Source organism: Heptranchias perlo, chromosome 17, assembly GCF_035084215.1.
Source record: "Heptranchias perlo isolate sHepPer1 chromosome 17, sHepPer1.hap1, whole genome shotgun sequence".
Taxonomy (NCBI): Eukaryota; Metazoa; Chordata; class Chondrichthyes; order Hexanchiformes; family Hexanchidae; genus Heptranchias; species Heptranchias perlo.
Window position 1 is genome coordinate 57,960,772 of NC_090341.1, and position 23,499 is coordinate 57,984,270.

The 23,499-nt window shown below is 46.0% G+C and overlaps 1 protein-coding gene across 1 annotated transcript in view; it reads right to left on the bottom strand.

Annotated features, from left to right (window-relative positions):
* The window catches only part of LOC137334329 (NCK-interacting protein with SH3 domain-like), a 222,808-nt gene that overhangs the window by 99,841 nt on the left and 99,468 nt on the right, over window positions 1–23,499 (bottom strand). The window contains exons 2-3 of the mRNA XM_067999025.1: window positions 7,585–7,697; window positions 646–841 (exon numbers count right to left, since the gene is read on the bottom strand). Of these exons, the coding sequence (XP_067855126.1) occupies window positions 646–841; window positions 7,585–7,697 (309 nt within the window). The remainder of the gene's footprint in view (window positions 1–645; window positions 842–7,584; window positions 7,698–23,499) is intronic.

A 23,499-nucleotide genomic window follows, 5' to 3' on the forward strand; every position in this document is an offset into this window, starting at 1 on the left:
GCCTTATCTTCCTATTTCTGTACTCACTAGGACGTGGCACTGGGATAATCCAGAGATTACTACCTTTGAGGTCCTGCTTTTTAACTTCCTCCCTAGCTCCTGAAACTCTAACCGCAGGACCTCATCCCTTTCCTTTCCTATGTCGTTGGTACCCACATGGACCACGACCTCTGGCTGTTCCTCTTTCCCCCGCAGAATATTCTACACCCTCTCCGTGATGACGTTTACCCTGGCACCAGGGAGGCAACACACCATGCCTGTCTGTCTGTCTGTCCCCCTGACTATCGAATTCCCTATGACTACTGCATTTCTACACTTCATTCTGCCCCCCTGTGCAGTCCTTTGCCCCATGGTTCCATGCTCAGGACTGAACTCCTTCAAGTTGTTGTCACCCTCACTGGTATGCAATGCTGATACTGGTTTGAGAGTGCCACACACCCATCAGATTCCTGCACTGCCTGCCCCTTCCTACCCTTTTGGATGGCCAATCATTGTCTTATTGTTAACTTGTACTTTTATATGCAACGTAACAAAATGAACCTTAAACACAAACAAAATTTGCAACGTCTCAAATATAAATAGAAAGTGGAAAAAAAATTCTTAGGAAATGTTCCTCTTAGTCTATCTTCTCGACATCTGTGGTACCTGGTAAACATCGCCCTCTGGAGGGATTGCATCTTCCAGACTCGGTGATGGATCAGGTGGGATCTTGCTCATTCTGTCTGGCTTGTGTTCTGCCTCCAGGTGGTGCTCAGTGAAGCCAGATGCGAGAATCATTTTCTGTTGGCTCGGAATCTGGCCTTTTCGAGCCACCGTGTCCTTCCGATGGTGGATCAGCTTCCTTGAGATGAAGAGAACGGAAACTCAACTTGGGAAATGACCAGGCCTCAGAACCTTCTCAACCTGCTGTATAATGTACCCGAATAACTTAACCTCCCAAATGATGTAACACTCAATAAATTTACCTCAAATGTCTAAACCGATTATATACAGCCCCTGAACAAATTGACTCTAGGATCTTCTCATCCTGTTACATAAATCCATACACTTTTTAAAAATAGAACATGGTTATAATTTCTAAGCAACACCTCAAAGTTTAGCAAAAATATCTTCTCTCCTTCAAGTGCATTGATGAATATTTATAATATATATATACATTTAATTGCAGTTAACTTTTTATTATAAATCACTACATGCCCATTTCTAATAAAAACTGCAGATGTAAACTTGTAATTATAGCGACCTCTGATTGAAGGCTTATCTGTGGTTGCTTCAGCCCAGGCGGCCAATTTATAGCCAGCAAAGGGTCTGGGCTAGTTGGACCCGGTTGGTAGTGTTTATCATGTAGAAGTGAGCAGCTATTTCAGGGAGCCAGTTATGTTGAAAGACAGCTCAGAGAAAGTTTCTTTATTTTTTATTTGCTCAGAGCAATTAAAGAAGCTAGTTTGTTGATATCTTCACAGGATCAGACCCAATCAAGGCTGCATTTATTGTCCATCCGTTACTGCCCTGAGAAGTTGTCGGGCTGCCTTCTGACAATTGTTTCTTTTACAAGTGAGGTAGAGGTGGCAGGTTCCCTTCCCTGGAGGGCAAGGAGGAACTATTTAGGTTTTTGCGACAATCCAACAGCTTTCATGGTCATTTTTCAGATTTATTGAATTGAATTTCACAACCTGCCATGGTGGGATTTGAACTCACACCCTCTGGGTTGCTAATCACAACACTACCGTGCCCAAGATCCACATCCATATTTAGTATTTTGATATATTGTGAAGGATAGCAAAGTTTGTAATTACTGGAACTACAGAGTACTGTTCACTTACCAGTTCTTTGTTCAATAAACTGTCAATTGGTTTATAGCCTGAGCCTTGGTCTGAGAGTATATTTATTCTGCCTACCCAAGATAAAAAGACATATGGCAGCACCTGGCACATTCCAGCAAGCCAGCACACCTTAGCAAACTGTTCCCTTCTCAATGCCTGAGTCTGCCTATTGTTTAGCTAGATATCACTCCATTTCGTGGGGAATATGAGGTTCGATAACAAGACTGGTTGGTGACAATGACATGGACTGTGATCTATACAGACGTTTACTGCAACACAGCCTATTAGTATCATAGAATGATAGACCACAGAAGGAGGCCATTCGGCTCATCCTGCCTGTGTCGGCTCTTTGAAAGAGCTATCCATTCCCCTGCTCTTTCCCCGCAGCCCTGTAATTTTTTTCCTTTCAAGTATTTATCCAATTCCCTTTTGAAAGTTACTATTGATTCTGCTTCCACCACTCTTTCAGGCAGTGCATTCCAGATTATAATAACTCGCTGCCTAAAAAAATGTTTCCTCATGTCGCCTCTGGTTCTTTTACCAATCACCTTAAATCTGTCTCCTCTGGTTACTGACCCTTCTGCCACTGGAAACAATTTTTCCTTTTTTACTCTATCTAAACCGTTCATGATCTTGAACACCTCTATCAAATCTCCTCGTAACCTTCTCTGATCCAAGGAGAACAACCCCAGCTTCTCCAGTATCACCACATAACTGCAGTCCCTCATCCCTGGTACCATTCCAGTAAATTGCTTCTGCACCCTCTCTAAGGCCTTAACATCCTTCCAAAAGTGTGGTGCCCAGAATTGGACACAATACTCCAGCTGAGGCCTAACTAGTATTTTATAAAGGTTTGGCATAACTTCCTTACTTTTTTACTCTATGCCTCTATTAATAAAGCCCAGGATCCCATATCCTTTATTAGCCTTCTCAACTTGTCCTGCCACCTTCAAAGATTTGTGGACATACACCCCCAGGTCTCTCTGTTCCTGCACCTCATTTAAAATTGTACCATTTAGTTTATATTGCCTCTCCTCATTCTTTCTACCAAAATGCATCACTTCACACTTCTGAATTAAATTTTATCTACCATGTGTCTGCCCATTTCACCAGTCTCTCTATGTCCTCCTGACGTCTGTTACTATCCTCAACATTGTTTAATACATATCAGAGTTTCATGTCATCTGCAAGCATTGAAATTATACCCTGTATACCCAAGTCCAGGTCATTAATATATATCAAAAAGTCCAGAGCAGTGCTCTTAACACTGATCCCTGGGGAACATCGCTGTATACTTCCCTCCAGTCTGAAAAACAACCCATCACTGCTCTCTGCTTTCTGTCCCTTAGCCAATTTTGTATCCACGTTGCCACTGTCCCTTTAATTTTTCGAACAAGTCTATTATGTGGTACTTTATCAAATGCCTTTTGAAAGTTCATATACACATCAACCTCACTACCCTCATCAACCCTCTCCGTTACTTCATCAAAGAACTCAATCAAGTTACTCAAACATGATTTTTCTTTAATAAATCCGACTGCTGACTTTCATTTATTATTGACTCTAAGAGTTTCTCCACCACTAACGTTAGGCTGACTGGCCTGTAATTGCCAGGTTTATCCCCCTCCCCTTTTCTGAACAGGGGTGTAACATTTGCAATCCTTCAGTCCTCTGGCACCGTCCCCATATCTAAGGAGGATTGGAAGATTGTGGCCAGAGCCTCCACAATTTCCACCCTTACTTCCCTCAGTAACCGAGGATGTATCCCATCTGGACTGGGTGACTTTTCTACTTTGAGTACTGCCAATCTTTTAAGTATCTCCTCTTTATTTATTTTTATCCTATCCAATATCGCTACTACCTCCTCCTTTACTGCTATATTGGTAGCATCCTCTTCTCTAGTGAAGACCAATGCAAAGTATTCATTTAGTACCTCACCCATGTCCTCTGCCTCCATATGATTATCTTTATTGTCCCTAATCGGTCCCACCCTTCCTTTGACTACCCTTTTACTGTTTATATGTTTATAAAAGACTTATGGGTTCCCTTTTATGCTACCCGCTAATCTGTTCTCATACTCTCTCTTTGCCCCTCTTATTTATTTCCTTTTTTAAATCTTATAGAATCATAGAAAGTTATGGCACAGAAGAGGCAATTTGGCTCATTGTGTCCATGCCAGCCAAAAAAGAGCTATCCAGCTTAATCCCACTTTCCAGCCCTTGGTCTGGAGCCCTGTAGGTTACGGCACTTCAGGTGCACATCCAAGTACTTTTTAAAATTAGTTGAGCGTTTCTGCCTCTACCACCCTTTCAGGCAGTGAGTTCCAGACCCCCACCACCCTCTGGGTGAAAAAAATTTCTCCTCAGCTCCCCTCTAATCCATCTACCAATTACTTTAAATCTATGCCCCCTGGTCACTAACCCCTCTGCTAAGGGAAATAGGTCCTTCCTAGCAACTCTATCTAGTCGAGTCATAATTTTATGTACCTCTGTACTTTTATTCTCTGTACTCTATAATTTTAGATCTCCTCTGTACTTTTTGTATTCAGCTTGGTTCTCGACTTTATAATGAACATTTCCTTTGTCATAAGCCTCCTTTTTCCGTTTCATTTTTATCTCTATATCTTTAGTCATCCAGGGAGCTCTAGCTTTGGATGCCCTTCCATTCCCGATCGTAGGGATATGTCTACTCTTTACCCAAACCATCTCCTCCTTGAAGGCCTCCTATTGTTCAATTTCTGTTTTGCCTACCAATTTTTGATTCCAATCCACCCAAGCAAGATCCCTTTTTAACTCACTGAAATGTACCCTCCGCCAATTAAGTATTTTTAGGCTTGATTGTTCCTTGTCCTTTTCCATAACTATTCTAAACATAATGATATTATGATCACTGTTCCCCAAATGCTCCCCCACTGAAACGTGCTCCACCTGCCCCACTTCATTCCCCAGAACTAGATCCGGCACTGCTTCCTTCCTGGTTTAGCTAGAAACACTGTTCCAGTAAGTTCTTTTGCACACATTTCAGGAATTCCTCCCCCTCTTTCCCCTTTACACTGTTACTGTTCCAGTCTATATTGGGATAATTGAAGTCCCCCATTTTCACAACTCTATAGTTCTTGCATCTTTCTGTAATTTGCTTGCAAATTTGCGCCTCTATCTCCTTCCCGCTATTTGGTGGCCTATAGTATACACCCAGTAACATAACAGCTGCTCTACTGTTCCTTAATTCAAACAAAATAGATTCCGTCTTTGACCCCTGAACTACATCATCCCTTTCCAGTGCTACAATAATTAATATGATCAATACTGCCACTCCTCTCTCCTTTCCCTACCTTCCCTGAATGCCTTGTAGCCCAGAATATTAAGTACCCAATCCTCCCCTTCTTTGAGCGGGGTCTCTGTTATTGCCACTGTATCACAGTCCCATGTGGTGACTTGAGCCTGCAGCTCACCAGCCCTATTTACCATGCTTGGTGCATTTACACACACGCATTCCAAACTCATCTTAGTCTGCCTCGCGTTTGCCCCGTTTGATCCCACCTATTTCAGAACTATTCTCGACTCTAGTGCTATCCCAGTCCTCTGTGCACCTTGTTTCTCCTCTCGAATGCTACATCCTGGTGCCCATCCTCCTGCCAAATTAGTTTAACCCGCCCCACACAGCACTAGTTAACCTCCCTGCGAGGACAATGGTCCCAGCTCCGTTGCAACCCATCCGTTTTGAACAGATCCCTCCTGCTCCAGAACTGGTCCCAATGCCCCAAGAATCTGAGGCCCTTCCTCCTGCACCATTTCTCCAGCCATGCATTAACCTGTCGTACGCTACTATTCCCATACTCACTAGCGTGTGGCACTGGGAGTGACCCAGAGATTACTACCTTTGAGGTCCTGCTTTTTAACTTCCTCCCTAGCTCCTGAAACTCTGACTGTAGGACTGCAATCCTTTTCCTTTCCTATGTCGTTGGTTCCCACATGGATCAGACTTCTGTCTGTTCCCCTTCCCCCCTCAAAATGTTCTGCACCCTCTGTGAAGTTCTTTACCCAAGCACCAGCTTGTGGCCAGCTGTTCAAAACAAAGTCTGTCCAAATGTAGAGGTGCCCAATGGGTCATTGTGCCAAGTGTAATCGGACCAGGAGGTCTTCACAATGGGGGAGCTACAGTGGTCAGGACCACAATTAATCATTTCTCGGGTTATTCTCTACCTCAAACATGGACAGCCTGGCCCCTCATGGGCTGCCCCTTTAGATAGCTGCATTAGGCATTCTGTACTCCCGCTAAATGCTAGGTTAGCAGGTTCACTGAGTCCTGTCTGCAACAGTATCACATCAGCATTGCAGCAACTGTACCCCATCCAATGAGTATGGTCAGTCAATACCTTCACTGTGATGACGCGCCCAAGTATTCAGGCAAACTACTCCCAGTTCCAGTTAGTTTATGTGCCAAGAGCCACAGAGACAACTTCACATTTCCTGCACTCAGGCCCAAAACCAAAGATAGGCTCCCTGTCCTGTGAACCATCACTGACTAAGGCCTCAGAATCCCGCCACTAATACCTTCACTACTTTGCTACACTCTATATATGGAGAATTGAGGAGCAAGGATGAACGTTAGATTAAATCCCCTATCAGAGATAGGGGTCTCATTCCAAACAATTGAGCTTCCATGTATAAAGCTCCCTCTTAACCCCCTTCTTGTTTCTCTCTCACTTGCCGTAAATTAGAAGTACTTTGTTGAAAGTTATGTTTCAGTTCCCTCGCTGTCAATATATTTTTTTAAACAGAAAAAGGCGACAGTGGGTTCTGCAGGACTACCTGAGGAGCCTGTGGAAGAGCCACTACTGGAGAGAAATACTGAACGGAAACTGTATTAAAAACTTCAATGGGAACTAAAAGTGCAAAAGTCCCCAGGCCCAGGTTGCATGCAACCTAGAATACTGAAGGGAGCCAGGGAGGAGATAACGGAGGCAACAACCAGAACTTTCCAACATTGTTTGGAAAGGGAAATTGTGTCAAAGGACAGGAGGGTAGAAAATTTTATAGTCGTGTTCAAGAAATGGGAGATGAGATAAGCTGGGAAGTTATAGGCCAATTAGTTTTATTTCAGCTGTGAGTAAAAATCTACAGTCCAAAGGAACTTGACAACACTCAAAGGCATGGGCTAATGGAGGATAATTGGCATGGGTTTGTAAAGAGCAAGGCTTGCTTGACTAAACAGAATTTTTTTGTGAAAACTGGATGTATAAATGAAGGAAATGCAATGGATATTATACATACAGATTTTGATAAGGAACTTGTTACGAAAATGAAGGCACATGGTATTAAAGGGAATGCAGTAGCCAAGTGGAAAGAGTAACAGTCAGGTTAAATGGATGTTTTTTTGAATGTAGATATTGGTGTGCCCAGGGATCTTTTGTTTCAATTTATATTAATGATTTGGACATACAGACAAACCGTGAGGGTGAATGTAAGAGGACATAGACAGATTTGCAGAGTGGGCAGCTAGGTGGTTGATGCAGGTCAATGGAGAAATGTGAAGTCGTATAATTTTGGGGAAAATAGTGAAAGGAAGCATACCCTACATGGTGAGGTCATTAAGAGAGTAAAAGAATATAGAGATCAAGGGGGCAAATACAGAGATCTTTAAGGGTAAAAAAGGCAGTCATAAAAAGCAAATCGGCCACACTCTGCCGTTAGTGACTCGCTCACAAAGACCAGGCTGTTAGTGACACACACATACACACACCCCTCTTTCAGAGACTTACTGTAGAACTTCGCGCTGCTCCAGGTTGTACTTGCCACCAGTTTTCATTGCCGCGTTATGAATAGCTTCGATTGCTCGGTCGATCGACTGCAGAACCAGGTCCTGATGATTTGACTTGGAGACAACAGAAAGAGTAGCAAGTCAATGCGGTGATCGAGTCCAAATACACATTACAACGGAGTTAGACATAAGGTTAATGGATGGACCATGACTGAAATTAAATCTATAGATTCCAGCAAAGGTAACTAGCCTCTGAATTCAGCGCAGTACTAAACCAGGACCAGTTATAAGAATGAAGGCTAATGTTAGAGGGACATGGTGAGAAAACATGCACCTTCCTCACACCACATAGATACTGACACCTGCTAAATATGAATCTTCGCCTGAGGGGCCTGGCCTGTAGTCAGATCGTGATAAATGATAGATACTTTAATCAAACTACGGAAATCTAGGAAATGACCATCTCATTTGCAAGGCAGGACTTTAGACCTGCCACATCCAGTCGGGAACGGTGATTGACAATTAAGCAACTAATGAAAGAAGGAGGCTCCGTGAACATCCCCATCCTCAAAATTAGTGGAGCCCAGCACGTGAGTGCAAAAGACAAGTCTGAAGCATTGACAACTATCTTTAGTCAGAAGTGCCGAGTGGATGATCCTTCTCAGCCTCCTTGAGGCTCCCACCATCACAGATTCCAGTCTTCAGCCAATTCGACTCACTCCACATGATATTAAGAAACGGCTGAGTGCACCAGACACAGCAAAGGCGACGGGTCCCGACAATGTCCCGGCAAAAGTGCTGAACACCTGTGCTTCAGAACCAGCTGTCCCCTGGCTAAGCCACTCCAGTACAGCCACAGCACTGGCATCTACCCGACAACATGGCAAATTGGCCAGGTATGTCCTGTTCACAAAAAAGCAGGCCAAATCCAACCCGGCCAATTACCCCCCATCAGCCTATTCCCAATCATCAGTTGGGTGATGGAAGGTGTTCTGGACAGCGCTGTCAAGCGGCACTTACTCACCAATAACCTGCTCACTGTCGCTCAGTTTGGGTTCCGCCAGTACCACTCGGCTCCAGACCTCATTATAACCTTGGTCCAAACATGGACAAAACAGCTGAATTCCAGAGGCGAGAAGAGAGTGACTGCCCTTGACATTAAGGCAGCATTTGACCGAGTGTGGCACCAAGGAGCCCCGGTAAATTTGAAGTCAATGGGAATCGGGGGAAAACTCTCCAGTGGCTGGAGTCATACCTTGCACAAAGGAAGATTGTAGTGGTTGTTGAAGGCCAATCATCTCAGCCCCAGTTCATTGCTGCAGGAGTTCCTCAGGGCAGTGTCCTAGGGCCAACCATCTTCAGCTGCTTCATCAATGACCTTCCCTCCATCATAAGGTCAGAAATGGGGATGTTCGCTGACGATTACACAGTGTTCAGCTCCATTTGCAATTCCTCAGATAATAAAGCAGTCCATGCCCGCATGCAGCAAGATCTGGACAACATCCAGGCTTGGGCTGATAAGTGGCAAGTAACATTCGCGCCAGACAAGTGCCAGGCAATGACCATCTCCAACAAGAGAGAGTCTAACCACCTCCCCTTGACATTCAACGGCATTACCATCACCGAATCCCCCACCATCAACATCCTGGGGGTCACCATTGACCAGAAACTTAACTGGACCAGCCACATAAATACTGTGGCTGCAAGAGCAGGTCAGAGGCTGGGTATTCTGCGGCGAGTGACTCACCTCCTGACTCCCCAAAGCCTCTCCACCACCTACATCCACCACTTAGATGAGTGCAGCTCCAACAACATTCAAGCTCGACACCATCCAGGACAAAGCAGCCCGCATGATCAGCAGCCCATCCACCACCCTAAACATTCACTCCCTTCACCATTGACACACTGTGGCTGCAGTGTGTACCATCCACCTGATGCACTGCCAAGGCTTCTTCGACAGCAACTCCCAAACCCGCGGCCTCCACATCTAGAAGGACAAGGGCATCAGGTGCATGGGAACACCATCACCTGCACCTTCCCCTCCAAGCCACACACCATTCTGACATGGAATTATATTACTGTTCCTTCATCATCACTGGGTCAAAATCCTGGAGCTCCCTACCTAACAGCAGTGTGGAAGTACCTTCCCCATACGGACTGCAGCGCTTCAAGGCAGTCCATCACCACCTTCTCAAGGGCAAACTAGGGATGGGCAGTAAGTGCTGGCCTTGCCAGCGACGCCCACATTCCATAGATGAATAAAGAAAATGAACATTTCAATTTTATGTCCTGCTTTAGAAAGGTGGCAGTTAAAACTAGCCCCTACTCAAATTATACCTCAGTCAACATCAATTAGCAGTCCAAATCTTACCAATTAACAAATAATTTGCTACTTAGGCGCCCCAGTCGAAGAAAACATACTGCATCTCATTTAGAAAAATTACATTGCATCCTGTACACAGTTAAAATAAGCAATGCCTCTGCTCCACTCCACACCATCCTCCAAATAAAGCCTACACCACCAATTCCCCGCCCTCAGACCCAGTGTCTCCGCTCTACTCTGCACTATCCTCCAAGTAAGGCAGCATTTGACCGAGTGTGGCACCAAGGAGCCCTAGTAAAATTAAAGTCAATGGGAATCAGGGGGAAAACTCTCCAGTGGCTGGAGTCATACCGAGCACAAAGGAAGATGGTAGTGGTTGTTGGAGGCCAATCAGCTCCATGGCACTGCTGCAGGAGTTCCTCAGGGCAGTGTCCGAGGCCCAACCATCTTCAGCTGCTTCATCAATGACCTTCCCTCCATCATAAGGTCAGAAATTGGAATGTTCGCTGATGACTGCACAGTGTTCAGTTCCATTCGCAACCCCTCAGATAATGAAGCAGTCCGAGCCCGCATGCAGCAAGACCTGGATAACATCCAGGCTTGGGCTGATAAGTGGCAAGTAACATTCGCGTCAGACAAGCGCCAGGAAATGACCATCTCCAACAGGAGAGAGTCTAACCACCTCCCCTTGACATTCAACGGCATCCCACCATCAAGTTCCATCCCACCATCAAGCTCACCATGGACTACTCCTCAGAATCAGTTTCTTTCTTGGACACACGAATCTCCATCAAAGACGGGCATCTCAGCACCTCACTCTACCGCAAGCCCACGGACAACCTCACGATGCTCCTCTTTTCCAGCTTCCACCCTAACCACGTCAAAGAGGCCATCCCCTATGGACAGGCCCTGCGAATACACAGGGTCTGCTCAGACGAGGAGGAACGCGATGGACACCTACAGACGCTGAAAGATGCCCCAGTAAGAATGGGATATGACGCTCGACTCGTCGATCGACAGTTCCGACGGGCCACAGAGAAAAATCGCATAGACCTCCTCAGAAGACTAACACGGGACGCAACCAACAGAGTACCCTTCGTCGTCCAGTACTTCCCCGGAGCGGAGAAACTACGCCATATTCTCCGCAGCCTTCAACATGTCATCAATGACGACGAACACCTCGCTATGGCCATCCCCACACCTCCACTACTCGCCTACAAACAGCCACCCAACCTCAAACAGACCATCGTTCGCAGCAAATTACCCAGCATTCAGGAGAACAGCGTCCATGACACCACACAACCCTGCCGCGGCAACCTCTGCAAGACATGCCAGATCATCGACACAGATACCACCATCACACGAGAGGACACCACCCACCAGGTGCATGGTTCATACTCCTGTGACTCGGCCAACGTTGTCTACCTCATACGTTGCAGGAAAGGATGCCCCAGAGCATGGTACATTGGCGAGACCATGCAGACGCTGCGACAACGGATGAACGGACACCGCGCAACAATCGCCAGACAGGAGGGTTCCCACCCAGTCGGGGAACACTTCAGCAGTCAGGGACATTCAGCCACCGACCTTCGGGTAAGCATACTCCAAGGCGGCCTTCGAGATACACGACAACGCAAAATCGTCGAGCAGAAATTGATAGCCACGTTCCGCACCCATGAGGACGGCCTCAACCGGGATCTTGGGTTGATGTCACGCTACACGTAACCCCACCAGCGAACAAATGTTATCTGTTTTTAATATAACGGGTCATTTGCTGTCTTTTCTATGTTTCTGCCTCTCTCTCTCTCTCTCTCTTTTTTTTTGGTGGTTTGTATATTCGGTGGCCTTTTAGGTAACACCTCTCTGTCTGCACACTGTGATTGCCGTGGCAACGGGCAGTTGGAAAGACTATCTGTAATCACCAGGTATTGTTCTGTGATTTATAAATGCGAAGTGTTCGAGGATTTCATTTCCACAACATTCACCTGAGGAAGGAGGAAACCTCCGAAAGCTTGTGAATTTCAAATAAAATTGTTGGACTATAACCTGGTGTTGTAAAATTGTTTACAATTGTCAACCCCAGTCCATCACCGGCATCTCCACATTATAATTATAGTGACAGAAGCCTGTTTACTCAGGGCTTTTCCATTATAAATGTGGATATAACAATTTACAATGGGAAAAGGTAACAGGAAGTAAGGTTTGAGAGATAAAAAATGCATGCAAACATAAGTTAGCCACTCATTTAAAAAGATAGCTGATGAATATGTTTTGCTAATATATACAAGATGATGATGAGTTGGGACAGAGACGTCAAAAACCCAACACACTAAATAAGCCCAGCAACAGTACTGGGTTGTGGTTTGCCATTATCATGATGGGGAAAAACAATTCTACATGATTTATCACATACCCTATATCCTTGGCTTCCGGTCCACCAACACCTTGAATTTAAAATTCTCATGCTTCTCACCCTTCATGGCCTCACTGCTTCCTATCTCCATAACCTCCTCCAGCCCTCTGAGCCCCCAGCATTCCTCCAATTCTGGCCTCTTACATCCAGATTTCCTTTGCTCCACCATTGGCGGCCGTGCCTTCAGCTGTCTTGGCCCTAAGCGCTGGAATTCCCTCCCTAAACTTCTCCGCCTCTCTACCTCTCCTCGTTTAAGACGCTCCTTAAAACCTTCCTCTTTGACTAAGCTTTTGGTCACCTGTCCTAATATCTCTATACGGCTCGTGTCAAATTTTGTCTGATTACGCTCCTGTGAAGCGCCTTGGGATGTTTCACTGTGTTAAAGGCGCTATATAAATGCAAGTTGTTTTGAAGATTTTGAAGTAGGACTGTTGGCATAGCGAGAAGAAAAATCATGTGTGGTTAGCAAATAAACAAAGACCAGCAAATGCTTTTGCATCGACGGTGCCCCAGTTCATCCTTTAAATGCAGTGAACTGGTGTTCACTTTCTCCGAGTGATTATAAATTGATTAGTCCGGTGGGTCCGGCAATCAGGGGTTTATTGCTGAAAATGATTTCAAATTAAAACAAATTACAACCATTTCTTCTGTCTAAACAAAGCTTAAGCCATTGATCCCACTAACTACTGTAAAGTTCGATTACTGCCACTTTCAGACCCAGCTGGTGCTGATGGAAGACCTGTGCCATCCGGTCACTGTTGCTGTCCATATCTCAATAAGCGAACACAAGCCAAGCCACATGCGCACAAGGTCAGGCTCATTGTGCATCAACAGAGCCTGCTGCTTTCACAACCAGCTGGTGCTAATGAAAGACATGTAATTCACTTGCTTCTGCTGTCCATGTCTTGGTAACCGAAAGCCTAACACCTCTCGGGTAAGTCATACCCTTGAAAAGGAGGTATGGTTACCTTCACTTGCCATGTGAAATGCTCAAGCATTGTGACCACCCTGTTGGTCACAAACTATTAAAAGCCTGTACCCGAACTCACGAGCTCTTATGAAAAACAGCTGATCCTCGCACAAGTGGGGGGAAAACACAATCAAGGAGAAAAAGCAAACTTGACAGCGCCTGCAACCAGAGAGGCATCAGGGGTTCCTGCCATCAGGCAGAAGCAGGCACAGGGAGCCTTCCGGCATACGTCACTCAGATTGGTCCAGGGAATGTGGGAAAGGGTTTGTGTCCCTGCACTCAGCAGAGTAGCAACAGCAAAAGCTCTTTGTCACTGTTGGAGCCAATCTTTTGTAGTTTACTTTGTTAGTTAGGAAAATCTTTTGTGTTCTCTCATCTCCTTTAAGCAACTTTTACCTAGCAGATTTAAAAAGGGCACTTTTACAAGTTATATTCAGGACAGATAGCGAGTTATTAGTTAAATTAAATGGCTATACCAACCCGTTACAGGCAGAGATAAGAGTGTAGTTTAATTGAAACCTAGTCTGAGATAGAGAAAGGTGAGTGAAACCAGCTCAGATATCGTTGTTTGTGCATAAGGTGGGTTCAGCCAGAACCGAAGATCCAAGTGAAACAAATAACCCGCTGCCGAAAGGGGCTTATTGACTGGATGCTCCAGCAGCAAATGTCTGTGTCCCAGGGAAGAAAAGAGATCGACTCAACCATTCCGCTCAAGGCTGAATAAGCTCTAAAACATTGCTAGTCACCAGTATCTAGACGATTGCCTGTCCAATAGACTGACTATCTAAGCTGTTAACTTGTCAGCTAACCAAGGAGTTACTCTTAGAGTAATCTCACCAATTAGTAATCAGACTCTGATCAATGCTATAAATCAATACTCAGTATCGTTGATGCTGATTTACAGTGATATACTGAATTGCTTCTGTAGCCTCGGCTATGCACTTTGTTAAGTAACTCTGCCCATTAATAATGCGCAATTCAAACTCCAAGATAAGTCTGACTACATCTAAATGTTTGTGTACCCAACTTTAACCTTAAGTTGTGATTTAGTAACCAATACACCATGGTAGTACATGACTGGTTATCTGACTCTTTGGGGGTAATTTTAACCCCCAGGAACGGGTGGGTTGGGGGTGGATAGGCAGTAAAAATAGTAGATTTTTGGAGCAGGACTGCATCCCGGCTACAACGCGCCCACTTCTGGGTTTGACCCAGGCACGTTAAGGTGCGCACACACACCAGAAACCCAGAAGCCCCGCCCCCACTTAAAGCTGGTGGGTCGATACTTAAAGGGGCAATGTACCTCACTGCGATTAATTGATGCACTTAATCTTTTGTGTATTACAAATGTAAAACAAATTTAACCTTACTTGTTCGGTTTTCCTATCACTTCCGATTCACGTCAGGTGAAAGGAGGCGGGAAGGGCCGGATCCATGAGGTGAGGCCCTTTATTGCACTGCTCGTGAGGCCGGAGGAGCAGGAGTGCTTCATCCAGGCTCAATAAGCTCACCAGGCTGACAGGACCCCGCGATTGGCCGACACCCTCCCCCCACCCCCCCCCACCCGATGCTGGACCCCCCCGATCTTCAAGGCCCACCCAATGTCATCCCTCCAATTTCTTCCACGGCCCATGATCTCTCTCTCCCTCCCGCGTCCCCTCTCTGATTTGCGACTCCTTTCACTGCCGACAGGCCACCAGCTTGTCAACCTGGCATGTGGGAAACCCGGAAACACAAATACTTACCTTCGATTGAGTTGCGATCGCAGATTGCGACGCACTCAATTCGCTTCCGGATTCCCCACGCGAATATCTGCGGAAGTGCTCGGGTACGGTAGCATAGTGGTTATGTTACTGGGCTAGTAATCCAGAGGCCTGGACTAAAATCCAGAGTCATGAATTCAAATCCCGCCACGGCAGCTGACGAATTTAAATTCAATTAATTAATTAAATTCAATTAATTAAATAAAAATCTGGAATTAAAATACTAGTATCAGTAATGATGGCCATGAAACTACCGGATTGTCGTAAAAACCCATCTGGTTCACTAATGTCCTTCAGGGAAGGAAACCTGCCGCCCTTACCCGGTCTGGCCTATATGTGACTCCAGACCCACAGCAGTGTGGTTGATTCTTAATTGCCCTCTGAAATGGCCAAGCAAGGCACTCAGTTGTAAAATCTCGCTACGAAAAGTCATAATAAGAATAAAACCGGACGGACCACCCGGCATCGGACCACTAGGCACCGGACACGACAACGGCAAACCAAGCCCAGTCGACCCTGCAAGGTCCTCCTTACTAACATCTGGGGACTTGTGCCAAAATTGGGAGAGCTGTCCCACAGACTAGTCAAGCAACAGCCTGACATAGCCATACTCACAGAATCATACCTTTCAGCCAACGTCCCAGACTCTTCCATCACCATCCCTGGGTATGTCCTGTCCCACCGGCAGGACAGACCCACCAGAGGTGGCGGTACAGTGATAGTCAGGAGGGAGTTGCCCTGGGAGTCCTCAACATTGACTCTGGACCCCATGAAATCTCATGGCATCAGGTCAAACATGGGCAAGGAAACCTCCTGCTGATTACCACCTACCGTCCTCCCTCAGCTGATGAATCAGTCCTCCTCCATGTTGAACACCACTTGGAGGAAGCACTGAGGGTAGCAAGGGCACAAAATGTACTCTGGGTGGGGGACTTCAATATCCATCACCAAGAGTGGCTCGGTAGCACCACTACTGACCGAGCTGGCCGAGTCCTGAAGGACATAGCTGCTAGACTGGGCCTGCGGCAGGTGGTGAGCGAACCAACACGAGGGAAAAACTTACTTGACCTCGTCCTCACCAATCTACCTGTCGCAAATGCATCTGTCCATGACAGTATTGGTAGGAGTGACCACCGCACAGTCCTCGTGGAGATGAAATCCCGTCTTCGCACTGAGGACACCATCCAACGTGTTGTGTGGCACTACCACCGTGCTAAATGGGATAGATTCAGAACAGATCTAGCAGCTCAAAACTGGGCATCCATGAGGCGCTGTGGGCCATCAGCAGCAGCAGAATTGTATTCCAGCACAATCTGTAACCTCATGGCCCGGCATATTCCTCACTCTACCATTACCAACAAGCCAGGGGATCAACCCTGGTTCAATGAGGAGTGTAGAAGAGCATGCCAGGAGCAGCACCAGGCGTACCTAAAAATGAGGTGCCAACCTGGTGAAGCTACAACTCAGGACTACATGCATGCTAAACAGCGGAAGCAACATGCTATAGACAGAGCTAAGCGATTCCACAACCAACGGATCAGATCAAAGCTCTGCAGTCCTGCCACATCCAGTCGTGAATGGTGGTGGACAATTAAACAACTAACGGGAGGAGGAGGCTCTGCAAACATCCCCATTCTCAATGATGGCGGAGTCCAGCACGTGAGTGCAAAAGACAAGGCTGAAGCGTTTGCAACCATCTTCAGCCAGAAGTGCCGAGTGGATAATCCATCTCAGCATCCTCCCGATACCCCCACCATCACGGAAGCCAGTCTTCGGCCAATTCGATTCACTCCACGTGATATCAAGAAACGGCTGAGTGCACTGGATACAGCAAAGGCGATGGGCCCCGACAACATCCCAGCTGTAGTGCTGAAGACTTGTGCTCCAGAACTAGCTGCGCCTCTAGCCAAGCTGTTCCAGTACAGCTGCAACACTGGCATCCACCCGACAATGTGGAAAATTGCCCAGGTATGTCCTGTCCACAAAAAGCAGGACAAATCCAATCCGGCCAATTACCGCCCCATCAGTCTACTCTCAATCATCAGCAAAGTGATGGAAGGTGTCGTCGACAGTGCTATCAAGCGGCACTTACTCACCAATAACCTGCTCACCGATGCTCAGTTTGGGTTCCGCCAGGACCACTCGGCTCCAGACCTCATTACAGCCTTGGTCCAAACATGGACAAAAGAGCTGAATTCCAGAGGTGAGGTGAGAGTGACTGCCCTTGACATCAAGGCAGCATTTGACCGAGTGTGGCACCAAGGAGCCCTAGTAAAATTGAAGTCAATGGGAATCAGGGGGAAAACACAGGATGCACTGCAGCAACTCGCCAAGGCTTCTTCGACAGCACCTCCCAAACCCGCGACCTCTACCACCTAGAAGGACAAGGGCAGCAGGCGCATGGGAACAACACCACCTGCACGTTCCCCTCCAAGTCACACACCATCCCGACTTGGAAATATATCGCCGTTCCTTCATTGTCGCTGGGTCAAAATCCTGGAACTCCCTTCCTAACAGCACTGTGGGAGAACCGTCACCACACGGACTGCAGCGGTTCAAGAAGGCGGCTCACCACCACCTTCTCGAGGGCAATTAGGGATGGGCAATAAATGCCGGCCTTGCCAGCGACGCCCACATCCCGTGAACTAATATAAAAAATAAAAAAAAATTCCTGGCTCTGAGATAAAATCATGCCCTTTGTCTTTGATGATCTGGCAACAAAGAGTTAATTCATGCACTCAGTGGCTCGTGGGTATCCTCATCGAGGGTTGAAAACTAAAACTTAAATTTAATCCAAAGGTTAATATAAGGACAGTTCAGCAAACTAACTCAGGCATCACTCTGTCCTTGACCTAAAACTGGGCAGTAAAACCCCAGATGGTTGCTTAGTGAGGAGAAAGGCAAGGATGTTAAGTATTCGCCTGTTCCTTTGCATATATTTGTCAGAATACCCCTCATCCATTAATTTGTTACCTTCTCAAAGGATTCCAAATTACTGAACCAGGAACTATTGTTTCTAAATCCATGCTAATTTCTCTTTAAATCAGCGTAACAATTTGCATTTATATCGCATCTTTAACGTATTAAATGTCCCAAGTACCTTCACAGGAGTGATTACCAAACAAAATTTGACACCGAGCCACACAAGGTTATATTAGATCAGGTGACCAAAAGCTTGGTCAGAGGTAGATTTTAAGCAGCGTCTTAAAGGAGGAGAGAAAGGCGGACAGGTTTGGGGAGGGAATTCCAGAGCTTAGGGCCTAGGCAGATGAGGGCACAGCCACCAATAGTGGAGCGATTAAAATTGAAGATGTGCAAGAGGCCAGAAATGGAGGAGCGCAGAGATCTGAGGGTTGTAGGGCTGGTGGAGGTTAGAGAGCTAGGGTGGGGTGAGGTATTTGTAAACAAGAGCATTTTAAAATCGAGGCATTTCCAGGTCAGGAGCCAATGCAGGTCAGCGAGCACAGGGGTGATGAGTGAATGGAACTTGGTGCGAGTTAGGATACGGGCAGCAGAGTTTTGGATGAGCTGAAGTTTATGGAGGGTGGAAGATGGGAGGCCAGCCATGGGAGCATTGGAATCGTCGAGTCTGGAGGTAACAAAGGCATGGATGAGGGTTTCAGCAGCTGATGAGCTGAGGCAGGGGCAGAGACGGGCAATGTTACCAAGGTGGAAGTAGGCAGTCTTAGTGATGGAGAGGATATGCGGTCGGAAGCTCATCTCAGGGTTAAATAGGACGCCAAGGTTGCGAATGGTCTGGTTCAGCCTCAGGCAGTGCCCAGGGAGGGGGATGGAGTCGGTGGCTATGGAATGGAGTTTGTGGTGGGGACCGAAGACAATGGCTTCGGTCTTCCCAATATTTAGTTGAAGGAAATTTTTGCTCATCAGATGAGCAGTGCGACAAATGAGAGACAGTGGAGGGGTTGAGGGAGGTGGTTGTGAGGGAGAGCTGGGTGTCGTCAGCGTACATGTGGAACCCAACATTGTATTTTCAGATGTCGCTGTCGAAGGGCAGCATGTAGATGAGAAATAGGAGGGGGCCAAAGATAGATTCCTGGAAGACACCAGAAGTACACACTCAAGTATTTTCCCAGTTCAAGATGTTGAAGTAACATTGCCTGGCTCCACCCCTACTTCAGCTGAAAAATATTCCAATGCTCTCCCAGCAGACATCCCATCCTCCACTTTCCATAAACTTAAGCTAATCTAAAACTCGTATCCTATCCTGCACCAAATCCCGCTCTCCTATCACTCCTGTTCCCATTGACTGGTCTACCAATGCCTCAAATTTACAATTCTGATCCTCATGCTTAAATCCACTCCCTATCTTAGTAACCTCCTCTAGCCCTACAATCCCACCCCGGATCTCTTTGTCCATTTCACCAGTCTATGTCCTCCTGACGTCTGTTACTATCCTCCACATTGTTTACTACATTTCCGAGTTTCGTGTCATCTGCAAACTTTGAAATTATGCCCCCTATACTCAAGTCCAGGTCATTAATGGCCCAGAATTCAGAATCATAGAAAATTTACAGCACAGAAGGAGGCCATTTGGCCCTCTGTCTGCGCCGGCCGAAAATGAGGCACCCAGCCTAATCCCACTTTCCAGCACTTGGTCCATAGCCTTGTACGTTGTGGCACGACAAAGTCCACATCCAGGTACTTTTTTAAATGAGTTGAGGGTTTCTGTCTCTACACCCTTTCAGGCAGTGAGTTCCAGACCCCCACAACCCTCTGAGTGAAAAATGTTTTCCTCAGCTCCCCTCTAATCCTTCTACCAATCACTTTAAATCTATGCCCCCTGATTATTGATCTCTCTGTTAAGGGAAACAGGTCCTTCCTATCCACTCTATCTAGGCCCCTCATAATTTTGTACACCTCAATTAAATCACCCCTCAGCCTCCTCTGTTCCAAAGAAAACAACCCCAGCCTATCCAATCTTTCCTCATAGCTAAAATTCTCCAGTCCTGGCAACATCCTCGGAAATCACCTCGGCACCCTCTCTAGTGCAATCACATCATTCCTGTAATGCGGTGACCAGAACTGTATACTGTACTCGAGCTGTGGCCTAACCAGTGTTTTATACAGTTCCAGCATAACCTCCCTGCTCTTATATTCTATGCCTCAGCAAATAAAGGAAAGTATTCCCTAAGCCTTTTTAACCACCTTATCTGCCTGTACTGCTACCTTCAGGAATGTGTGGACATGCACTCCAAGGTTCCTCGCTTCCTCTACACCTCTCAGTATCCTCCCATTTATTGTGTATTCCCTTGTCTTTGTTTTCCCTCCCCAAATGCATTGTCTCACTCTTCTACGGACTAAATTCCATTTGCCACTTTTCTGTCCACCTGACCAGTCCACTGATACCTTCCTGCAGTCTACAGCTTTCCTCCTCACTACCAACCACACGGACAATTTTTGTATCATCTGCAAACTTCTTAATCATGCCCCCTACATTTAAGTCTAAATCATTAATATATATCACAAAAAGCAAGGGACCTAGTACTGAGCCCTGCGGAACCCCACTGGAAACAGCCTTCCAGTCACAAAAACACCCGTCGACCATTACCCTTGATTCCTGCCACTGAGCTAATTTTGGATCGAACTTGCCACATTCCCTTGGATCCCATGGGCTTTTACTTTTCTGACCAGTCTGCCATGTGGGACCTTATCAAAAGCCTTGCTAAAATCCATGTAGACTACATCAAATGCGTTACCCTCATCGACCCTTCTTGTTACCTCCTCAAAAAAAAAATCAATCAAGTTAGTCAGACACGACCTTCCCTTAACAAATCCATGCTGACCTTGATTACTCCGTGCCTTTCTAAGTGATAGTTTATCCTGTCCCTCAGAATTGATTCTAATAATTTGCCCACTACCGAGGTTAGACTGACTGGCCTGTAATTACTCGGTCTATCTCCTTCTCCCTTTTTAAACAACAGTACAACGTTAACAGTCCTCCAAACCTCTGGCACCTTGACTGCATCCAGTGAGGATTGGAAAATGGTGGTCAGAGTCTCCCCTATTTCCTTCCTTGCTTCTTTTAACAGCCTGGGATACATTTCATCTGGGCCTGGCGATTTATCTACTTTCAAAGATGCTAAAGCCCCTTAATACTTCCTCTCTCACTAAGTTTATCCCATCCAATATTTCACACTCCTCCTCCTAAAATTCTAAATTGGGGAAAGGCCAATTTTGATGGTATTAGACAGGAACTTTCAGAAGTTGATTGGGAGAGTCTGTTGGCAGGCAAAGGGACGTCTGGTAAGTGGGAGGCTTTCAAAAGTGTGTTAACCAGGGTTCAGGGTAAGCACATTCCTTATAAAGTGAAGGGCAAGGCTGGTAGAAGTAGGGAACCTTGGATGACTCGGGAGATTGAGGCCCTAGTCAAAAAAAAGGAGGCATATGACATGCATAGGCAGCTGGGATCAAGTGGATCCCTTGAAGAGTATAGAGATTGCCGGAGTAGAGTTAAGAGAGAAATCAGGAGGGCAAAAAGGGGACATGAGATTGCTTTGGCAGATAAAGCAAAGGAGAATCCAAAGAGCTTCTACAAATACATAAAGGGCAAAAGAGTAACTTGGGAGAGAGTAGGGCCTCTTAAGGATCAACAAGGTCATCTATGTGCGGAACCACAAGAGATGAGTGAGATCCTGAATGAATATTTCACATCGGTATTTACGGTTGAGAAAGGCATGGATGTTAGGGAACTTGGGGAAATAAATAGTGATGTCTTGAGGAGTGCACATATTACAGAGAGGGAGGTGCTGGAAGTCTTAACGCGCATCAAGGTAGATAAATCTCCGGGACCTGATGAAATGTATCCCAGGACGTTATGGGAGGTTAGGGAGGAAATTGCAGGTCCCCTAGCAGAGATATTTGAATCATCCACCGCTACAGGTGAGGTGCCTGAAGATTGGAGGGTAGCAAATGTTGTGCCTTTAAGAAGGGCGGCAGGGAAAAGCCTTGGAACTACAGACCGGTGAGCCTGACATCTGTAGTGGGTAAGTTGTTAGAGGGTATTCTGAGGGACAGGATCTACAGGCATTTGGAGAGGCAGGGACTAATTAGGAACAGTCAGCATGGTTTTGTGAGAGGAAAATCATGTCTCACGAATTTGATTGAGTTTTTTGAAGGGGTAACCAAGAAGATAGATGAGGGCTGTGCAGTAGACGTGGTCTACATGGACTTCAGCAAAGCCTTTGACAAGGTACCGCATGGTAGGTTGTTACATGAGGTTAAATCTCATGGGATCCAAGGTGAGGTAGCCAATTGGATACAAAATTGGCTTGACGACAGAAGACAGAGGGTGGTTGTGGAGGGTTGTTTTTCAAACTGGATGCCTGTGTCCAGCGGTGTGCCTCAGGGATCGGTGCTGGGTCCGCTGTTATTTGTTATTTATATTAATGATTTGGATGAGAATTTAGGAGGCATGGTTAGTAAGTTTGCAGATGACACCAAGATTGGTGGCATTGTGGACAGTGAAGAAGGTTATCTAGGATTGCAACGGGATCTTGATAAATTGGGCCAGTGGGCCGATGAATGGCAGATGGAGTTTAATTTAGATAAATGTGAGGTGATGCATTTTGGTAGATCGAATCGGGCCAGGACCTACTCCGTTAATGGTAGGGCGTTGGTGAGAGTTATAGAACAAAGAGATCTAGGAGTACAGGTTCATAGCTCCTTGAAAGTGGAGTCACAGGTGGATAGGGTGGTGAAGAAGGCATTCGGCATGCTTGGTTTCATTGGTCAGAACATTGAATGCAGGAGTTGGGATGTCTTGTTGAAGTTGTACAAGACATTAGTAAGGCCACACTTGGAATACTGTGTACAGTTCTGGTCACCCTATTATGGAAAGGATATTATTAAACTAGAAAGAGTGCAGAAAAGATTTACTCGGATGCTACCGGGACTTGATGGTTTGACTTATAGGGAGAGGTTAGACAGACTGGGACTTTTTTCCCTGGAGAGTAGGAGGTTAAGGGGTGATCTTATGGAAGTCTATAAAATAATGAGGGACATAGATAAGGTAGATATTCAAAATCTTTTCCCAAAGGTAGGGGAGTCTATAATGAGGGGGCATAGATTTAAGGTGAGAGGGGAGAGATACAAAAGGGTCCAGAGGGGCAATTTTTTCACTCAAAGGGTGGTGAGTGTCTGGAACGAGCTGCCAGAGGCAGTAGTAGAGGCAGGTACAATTTTGTCTTTTAAAAAGCATTTGGACAGTTACATGGGTAAGATGGGTATAGAGGGATATGGGCCAAGTGCAGGAAATTGGGACTAGCTTAGTGGTATAAACTGGGCGACATGGACATGTTGGGCCGAAGGGCCTGTTTCCATGTTGTAACTTCTATGATTCTATATGATTCTATGAATTACAATCGCTGCAACGTCCCCCTCTTTTGTGAGGACAGACGCAAAGTATTCATTAAGAACCATACCCACCT